A 9,084-nucleotide genomic window follows, 5' to 3' on the forward strand; every position below is an offset into this window, starting at 1 on the left:
TCAGTTTTATCATCTGTAAAATGATGATGAAAATAGTACTTACCTCATAGGGTTGTTATGAGGACTAAATGAATGAATATTTGCAAAATACTTAGAAAATGATGTGGGACGAATGCTGTATCTGTGATTAAATGTTGCCTGATCTATGTAAGTGACCATCGGTTCAATATCGTGTTTCTGATGTTCTGTGTATCAGCACTCTTAAATTCTGAAGCTACGATGATGATAATTATACTTCCCTATAGGAGCTTACCATCTGGAGCAAAGACAAGCAAATAATGAAAAAAAAACGTGGTAAGGTGTTTTGGTACACTGTTACTGAAGTATAGTGTATGTACAAAAGAAGGCATAATTCATAAGTATATGGCTCAGGAAAATTTGCAAAGTGTAAACACTCATGTATCTACAATCTAGATCAAGATCTAAAAGGTCCTGTCGTTACAGAAGCCTCCCTTGTGTCCCTGCCCTTTTTGTTATCTCCACAAAAGTACCCGCAATCATGACTTCTATCACCATAGATGTGTTCTGATTGTTTTTGAAATTTAAGTAAACGGAATCATACAGATGAAGCCTTTGGGGTCGGCTTTTTCTTAAAATTCAACAGTATGTCTGGGAGATTTCATTCACATTTGTAGAGCAGTTTTTTTTCATCGTTTTATGTTACCACACGTGATAAATATCTTAGAGTTTAGTAATTCTGTTGATGGACGTTTAGGTTATTTCCGGCTTGGAACAATTATAAATGCTTCTCTAAATCTTCTGTGCACCTCTCTTGGTTTAAATTTGAAAGAATTTCTGTTGTGTACATACCTAGCAGTGGGATTGCTTGGCCATAGGTTCTGTAAATGTTCTGCTGCTTTGGCACTGCCAGACACTTTCACAGAGTGGGTGTATTGATACCAGTTTATACTCTTTCTGGCAGTTGTCTACATCCTCATCAACACTAGGTATTGTCACCCTTTTTCATTTTGCCATCCTGGTAGGAGTGTAGTGTTATATAATAATACGTTTAACTTGCATTTCTCTGATGGCCAATGAGTGGGGTTAATCATGCATATTGTTTGTGTGGAACTTAGATATTCTCTTTCCAAAAGTTTCTGAGCACTGTGTGTGTGTGTGTGTGTGTGTGATTTTTGCTTGTTTTCTAATTGAACATTCTATTGAGATAATTGTAGATTCACATGCAGTTGTATGAAATAATACAGAACGATCCCTTGTACAGTTGCCTCAATTCGCCTCAATGGGGGCTTCCCTGGCGGTCCAGTGGTTAAGACTCTGTGCTTCCACTGCAGGTGGACCAGCCAAAAAAATAAGTGAAAATAAATTCCCGGCGCTTCCCCGGTGGCGCAGTGGTTGAGAATCTGCCTGCTAATGCAGGGGACACGGGTTCGAGACCTGGTCTGGGAGGATCCCACATGCCGCGGAGCAACTAGGCCCGTGAGCCACAACTACTGAGCCTGTGCGTCTGGAGCCTGCGCTCCGCAACGAGAGGCCACGATAGCGGCCCGCGCACTGCGATGAAGAGTGGCCCCCGCTTGCCACAACTAGAGAAAGCCCTCACACAGAACCGGAAATCCAACACAGCAAAAATTAATTAATAAACTCCTACCCCCAACATCTAAAAAAAAAAAAGTAATAGTCCCTTCAGCTGTAAGTCAGGGACAATAGCACCTACCTCATAAAGTCACTGCACTCAATAAAAAATATCAGCCTTCTACTGGCGTTTGAAAAAGCACACCTTCATTTAAAAATAAATTCCCCCAATGGTAATATTTTACAAAACTATATCACAACCAGGAATATTGATATTGATACAATCCCAAATTCTCAGATGTCCCCAGTTTTACTTGTAGTTGAGAATCTGAACTCATAAGGACAACACTTATTTAGATAACCTAGGAAAATGGGAGGGGGGAGAATAGTAGCTTAAAGTGTTGGGTTAGATTCCCCGAATTTGCTTTTTAAAAAAAGAAAGAAAACCCTAGAATGGCTAAGATAAAGAGATGATTATATCAAATATGGACTGAAGTCCCATACATATACATGCTGAGAGTTTAAAGCAGGATAAACACCTTGAAAAACTGGTCGGCAGTATCTACTGAAGTTAAACATTTGTATACCGAGTGATCAATGATTTAAAATATATACTCATGAGAAATGCATGCAGTCACATGTACAAGATATTCATAGCAGCACTGTTCTTAGTTCAGATAACCATGCTTTAAAAAGGGGAAAGATTTACTTAAAATGTCATGGTAATTAAGATAGTGTGGTGGTGTTGCAAGGATAGAAAAATAGACTAATGGAACACAATAGACTAGAAACAAATACGTATAGAGCCACCTGATTTTATAAGTCACTGTAATTCAATGTGGAAAAGAATATTTCCAGTAAATGCTGCAGGATCAGCTGGATATCTATAGGAAAAATCCCTGATCCTTATACCATACACAATTTCAATTTGAGGTCATAGATATAAAAGGTATAATAATATAGCTTTTTGAAGAAAATAGGAGAAAGGCTTCATGATATTGGGAATAGCAAAGATTTTTTAAACATGACTCACTCAAAAAGAACTAATCATTTAGGGAATTCCCTGGCGGTCCAGTGGTTAGGACTCAGCGCTTTCACCGCCGTGGGCCAGGTTTAATCCCTGGTCAGGGCACTAAGATCCCACAAGCCACACAGTGTGGGCAAAAAAAAAATTAATTTGAAAAACATTGATAATTGGGCTTTATTAAAATTAAATTATCAAACGACTGAGGGAAGATATTTACAGTACAAATAAAGCTTGTATATAGAGTGTATGTTTTTTTAAACATCCACAAATCAGTAAGAAGACAGAAAATCCAATTCTAAAAAATGAGCTTGGGACTTCCCTGGTGGCGCAGTGGTTAAGAATCCACCTGCCAATGCAGGGAACATAGGCTCGAGCCCTGGTCCGGGAAGATCCCACATGCCACAGAGAAACTAAGCCCGTGCACCACAACTACTGAGCCCGCGCTCTAGAGCCCATGAGCTACAACTACTGAGCCCTTGTATCACAACTACTGAAGCCCACGTGCCTAGAGCCTGTGCTCTGCAACAACAGAAGCCACTGCAATGAGAAGCCCACGCACCACGACAAAGAGTAGCCTGCGCTTGCCACGACTAGAGAAGGCCTGCACGCAGCAACGAAGACCCAACACAGCCAAAGATAAATAAATTTTTAAAATGAGTTTGAACTATTAATAGCCACAGTAACATGAATTTCCAGGAAATTATGCTGAAAAAAAATTCTGAAAGATTATATACTATATGATTCCATGTATATAATGTTTTTTAATGTGACAAAATTTTAGAAATGGAGAACAGATGAGTGGTTGCCTGGGATCACAGACTGGGGTAGGGGAGTAATAGGAAAGCTGGTATGGTTATAAAAGGGCAGTGGGCACAGATCAAACTGCTCAGGATCCTGAATGTGGTGGTAGAATTTTTTTTTTTTTGCGGTATGCGGGCCGCTCACTGTTGTGGCCTCTCCCGTTGCGGAGCGCAGGCTCAGCGGCCATGGCTCACGGGCCCAGCCGCTCTGCGGCACGTGGGATCTTCCCGGACCAGGGCACGAACCTGTGCATCGGCAGGCGGACTCCCAACCACTGCACCACCATGGAAGCCCGGTAGATTCTTTTTTTTTAATCTATATAGGTAAAAAATCACAAACATATACACACATAAATGAGTATGAGTAAAGCTGGGGACATCTGAATGAGATGTGTGGAAGGTTATAATTGGTGAGCACATAGCCAAGTTTGGGTGAAGATGAGCCCAGTTTGGGGTTAGATGACCAGACTGAAAAGGCATCCTAGCTTGAAGGAGGTGAGGTTTAAACTAACTCACCAACAGAAGGAGCAGTAACCAACAGAAATTAAACTACTGGGGTGACATAAATCTGGAAAGGTGATCTGAGGCAAGACTGTGAGCACCCCATGCTATGCAGTTTAGACCCACAGAAAGGAGTCTTATAAAGCAAGCTTGAAAGTCCCCCAGGTCACACCCCCTCCTTCTTTGCTAAGCGTCAGATCAGTGCAATAACAATGACAAATGTTTGCATTAGTAAGGTTTACTACATAACTTCTTTCTGAGACCTGTCTAGAGAGTATCTGAAGTGCTAGAAATGTTAATTTTAATATTCCAAGATTGAGTTTCCATTGTTATAACTTCTTTTTTCTAATAATTTGTCCTTTAATGAATATTTGTTCCTCTTACTATTTAACATGGGATATTTGCAACTTTCAGAAACATTATTATTATTATTGTTATCACTGGAAACTCTAAGTTTGAAAACTGCAGTTCTGAGCCCAGGCCAACACCAGCTGAATAAAAAGTGATGCCATTGCTGCACTGGGGCCTACAGTCCTCACCTAGAAGACGCATTCTCTGCACTGAGGCTGAAACCAGAAAATGAGTCATTGTGGGCCCCCAGTTAGAGTGGGGTCACAGGAGGCCAACTAATAAATGGAGCCTTGGCCCAGGTCCGGCTCACACTGGGTTCCCCGGGTTGATGGGCCCACTCAGGGTCAATTCCCTGATTCCTGAATGTGTAAGTAGAACACACATATGGGGAAGTTGGTACAATCCCCTGATTCCTGAATGTGTACGTAGAACACACATATGGGGAAGTTGGTACAATCCCCATGCTGGTTCCTTGGCCTCTGGGGTAAGAACTATGGCAGTGGGAAGGCTGAGCACAAACTTTTGAGATTGGCCCTCCAGCTTGGGGAAGGCGCAGGGGGTAGAGGGAGGCAGAAATCAGGGCACCCTTAAAGACCTAAAGAATGCAGGGGTTGGGGCAGGGGCAAGATAGGGAAAAGGGATTCAGAGGTACAAACTACTAGGTATAAAATAAGATACAAGGATGTAATATACAGCACAGAGAATATAGCCAATATTTTATAAATAATAACTGATGCCCAATGTGACAGTGTTATTACCTGATTGGGAGGCAATCAGGTAATGAGGGTGAAGCCCTTATTAAATGGGATTAATGCTTTAAATAAAAGAGATCCCACAGAGCTCCCTAGCCCCTCCCACCTTGTGAGGATACAACTTGAGAAATCTGTGCCCCAGGAGAGGGCCCTCACATGACCGTGCTGCACCCTGATCTCAGACTTCCAGCCTCCAGAACTGTGAGAAATAAATGTCTGTTGATAAGTTACCCAGTCTGAGTTATGGCAGCCAGAAGGAACTAAGACAGTAGGGACTACCATAACGCACTGCTCAGAATTAAAGGCTTCAGTGTTCTGTGGAATTGCCCCAGCTGCACTCAGCTCCTTTGTCCGAGATCACACACCGTTTCCAGGGAAGCCCTCAGGCAATGACTTACCAACAAGGGAATATAAAGGTCCAGCCCCCTTGTCCCAACTCAGGGCAGAGGTGATAGGCCATCCCCCAGTTAGAGCTCCCTATGGGATTGCCTGAGGCCCTCCTTGAAAATGCAGTGCAACCCCCTTCCCTTGCACAGGTGTGGATCCCAGCAGCACTCAGTAAACCTGCAGGTTGATCTCCACCTCAGAACTGAAGAACTGAATCTGCGACACATGGTTATGTAGGGGAATGTCCTTGTCTGGGGATATACATGCTGAATTGTTTCCGGGTTAAATGTCACGAAGTTTGCAACTTATTTTCAAACTGTTATGAAAAAAAAATAAAAGGTTTGTGTGTGTGTGTGTATGTGTGTGTGTGTGTGTATGTATGTATACATAGTAAATGTGGCAAAATAGTCAATATTAACAATTGGTGAATCTAGGTGAAGTGTGTACCTGTGTTTATACTTGCTTCAACTTTTCTGTAGGTTTGAAATTTTCCAAAATAAAAGACTAAGGGGTAAAAACACACACAGAGGCAATATAAGAGATGTAAAAGGAGCCTCCAGAAGTATTGGAACAGAAGAGAGCAGGGTGTTGTGAGATCCAAGGTACAAGAGTTTCAAAATTAAGGTAGTGTTCAACATTATCAAATGGCTACAAAATGGTCAAGCAGGTCTAGGACTGAAAAGTGTCCCCCAGATTTAGCATCTAGAAGGTCCCTGATAATCTTGGGGACAGAAGTGTCAGTAGAGAAAATATTATAGGCACCCTGCCACCCAGTATCTTGCTCCTTGTCTACAGATTGTCGGAAGAATCATATTTTCCATTCTACTGCGTTTCTAGGACTTCAAAAAAATTGAATATTATGTTCAAAGTTCTGGAATGGTCCCTATAAGGAAAACGTAGAGCCATGCAGCAACTCACAGTTTATTGGAGAGGCATGTAAACTCAAATACTAAATGCACTGTGATAGGTGCAAGAAGAGGGGAACTCAGGAGAGAGAGGAGGGGAAAGTAGGAACACTCCAGAAGCTTTTAGAAGAAAAAAGCACAAAAGGATAAACAGACTGAGTAGGTGAGCCACTGCAACCTGGCTACCCATAGGCTGAATCTGGCTTAACCGTGGGATGAGTTTGGCTTGCAAATTAAAACTTAAAAAATGTATTTCCAGGGGCTTCCCTGGTGGTGCAGTGGTTGAGAATCTGCCTGCCAATGCAGAAGACACGGGTTCGAGCCCTGGTCTGGAAAGATCCCACATGCCGCGGAGCAACTGGGCCCGTGAGCCACAACTACTAAGCCTGCGCGTCCGGAGCCTGTGCTCTGCAACAAGAGAGGCCATGACAGTGAGAGGCCCGCGCACCGCGATGAAGAGTGGCCCCCGCTCGCCGCAACTAGAGAAAGCCCTCGTACAGAAACGAAGACCCGACACAGCCAATTAATAAATAAATTAATTTTAAAAAATGTATTTCCAATAATTAAAAATATTGATCGAGCTATTGATCACAAAATCTCGGTGTCCCGCATCTGGTTAAGATCTGGCAACCCTTGGCTGGAGCGAGGAGAAGCCTGGGGCAGGCAACACTTCTCCATACACAGACTGTTTCGCTGAGTTAAGGACTTTCCGCAGGCAACTGAGTCCTTTCTTCCTTTGACAGATCCCAGAGGCTGGTGAAGGGTACATCGGCAAACTCTTGCTCACAAGCATGCCACCCGTTTTTGTAAATAAAGTTTTATTGAAACCAGGGCTGGGATTAGAAAGGAGTGAGGCCGGAATTCGGGGGCAGTGGTCGGATTTTTTTTTAAGTTGTATTAAAATATTATTGATCTTGATTACGTTTTCTGCTGCCCCCGTAAATTTTGCCCGGAGGTCAGTGCCACGCTGGCCACACCCTGCACCCCGCCCTATTGTGAAGGGTTTTGAATGGCATGCTTAACAGCTTGGACCTGATTTAACCTATACAATCGTAAGCAGCTCTTTTTTTTTTTTAGCAGAGGCAAGCAGAGGATTAGATCCAAGTCTGTGAGAGTCCTGAAGTTGCCACGCCCCAAATACCACCCCTGCACTCACAGCCTCTCAGGTTCCCACTCTTCTCTAACACCCGCATTTCAGGTTCATATCCCGGCTCGCTCTTCGACCCCTGAACCACTGACGTTCCCTCCTCCTTCATCTGCGAGCGAGCACCCCGGGAAGGCCCCAAGCACCTGCCTCCTCGGGCGCATCCTCCACCGGCGCTCGGAGCTGCCGTTTCCTGCATCCTTCCAGGCCCGAGAGTCGATACCGGGACCATCGCTCTGCTCCAACGGGGCGGAGCTTCCTCATCGGCGCGCTCCGCACTCGGCTAGTGCTGCCTCCCCCCGGCGACCATCCAGCGGGAGGCGGAGCGAGTCCAAAATGGCGGCTCTTAGGCTGGCGCGCTCTGTGCTGCTGTGGCTTTGAGGTGGTCGCCGGGGGTCGGGGGGACGATTTCCCCGCCGCGGGGGCCCTAGAGGATGAATCAGGGGCTCTTCTAAGGTTAGGCGGCGGGGGTGGAGAGAAGTGGCAGCAAGGACTGCGGTGGAGTCCACGGAGCGGGATGTGCGAGAGTTACTCCAGGTCGTTGTTGAGGGTCTCGGTGGCGCAGATCTGCCAGGCGCTGGGCTGGGATTCGGTACAACTGAGCGCCTGCCACCTCCTCACGGACGTGCTGCAGCGTTACCTGCAGCAGCTGGGACGGGGCTGCCACCGGTACTCTGAGCTGTGTGAGTACCGGGCTGGGTGCGGGAGGGCTGCCTCTGGCCAGTCACGGGTGACACCTCCGCGTTCCCCTTCGCTCTGCCGGCGTCCAGGAGGTGTTGGTTCTTCTCCCCCACCCCGCGATTGGGTGCCTTCTCGGCCCCTGACGTCCCTCCGCTCCCGCTGTCCCTGGAAACTCGAGTCATCCCTTTGGTCCCTCTTCGTCAGCCGCTAACTTATCCCGCCCGTAGCCCGAGCCCTGTCCCCGCTCCCAGCTCCACAGCCTCTGCCCTCCTCTGTGATCTGATCATCGGTCTTAATCATCGTCTGCTTTTGGCTGCGTGTAGAACCACCTCCAGAATGTCTTACAGCCTCTGTTACTTTGGTGCTTTTCCTCCCTTGCCCGCAAACTACTACAACTAGTTGTCACAGGCGCTCCGTCTACCGGCCGTTTCTTACAAGCCTGGCCATTCTTCAGCTCCTGACAACACATACTCGTTGACAGCTCTGGTCCGTTAGGGACACTGCCTCTTCTTTCTGTATGTGTTCGTTTCATAGACAGCATCTCTCCTTACTCCTTCCGAAGGCCGACTTGGTCGGTTTCACTTAGATTACCTGTGGCTTACGTCTCAGCCACCCATTGATTTCCTCCTCTTCTATATTTTTGTGTCAGTGGTTATCAAAGTGTGGTAGAGGCTTCATCGGCAATTTACAAGGCTCCCCAGGTAATCTGGGCTACAGTACATGGTTTTTAAGCAAATGTCTGGTAGTGTGTATAGCTGGTGGCATTTACTAAGTTGGAATATTTAGTAGAAGCAACACATCTCATTGATGGGAAGTCTGTGTGTGTGGAGGGGGATCTACCCCTCATTTAAGTTTCGGGGCATTATTTTTCAGGTGTTCAGTTGGAAAACTGGGTGAAGTGTTTTATAGGATATTTTTTGTTAAAGAGGTTGCTCCACTGAAAAGTTGAGACCCATGAATACACTTTACTTCTTAGGCCCCAAATTCCATTCCAGCGCCATAG

The 9,084-nt window shown here is 45.4% G+C and overlaps 1 protein-coding gene across 1 annotated transcript in view; it reads left to right on the top strand.

Annotated features, from left to right (window-relative positions):
* Positions 1–7,728: 7,728 nt before the first annotated feature.
* Positions 7,729–9,084, top strand: part of TAF3 (TATA-box binding protein associated factor 3) — a 158,418-nt gene continuing 157,062 nt past the window's right edge. Inside the window, exon 1 of the mRNA XM_065872440.1 lies at positions 7,729–8,083. Coding sequence (XP_065728512.1) covers positions 7,918–8,083 — 166 coding nt within the window. The 5' untranslated portion in view covers positions 7,729–7,917. The remainder of the gene's footprint in view (positions 8,084–9,084) is intronic.

The sequence above is a fragment of the Phocoena phocoena genome, chromosome 2, assembly GCF_963924675.1.
Source record: "Phocoena phocoena chromosome 2, mPhoPho1.1, whole genome shotgun sequence".
In the NCBI taxonomy this organism is placed as follows: Eukaryota; Metazoa; Chordata; class Mammalia; order Artiodactyla; family Phocoenidae; genus Phocoena; species Phocoena phocoena.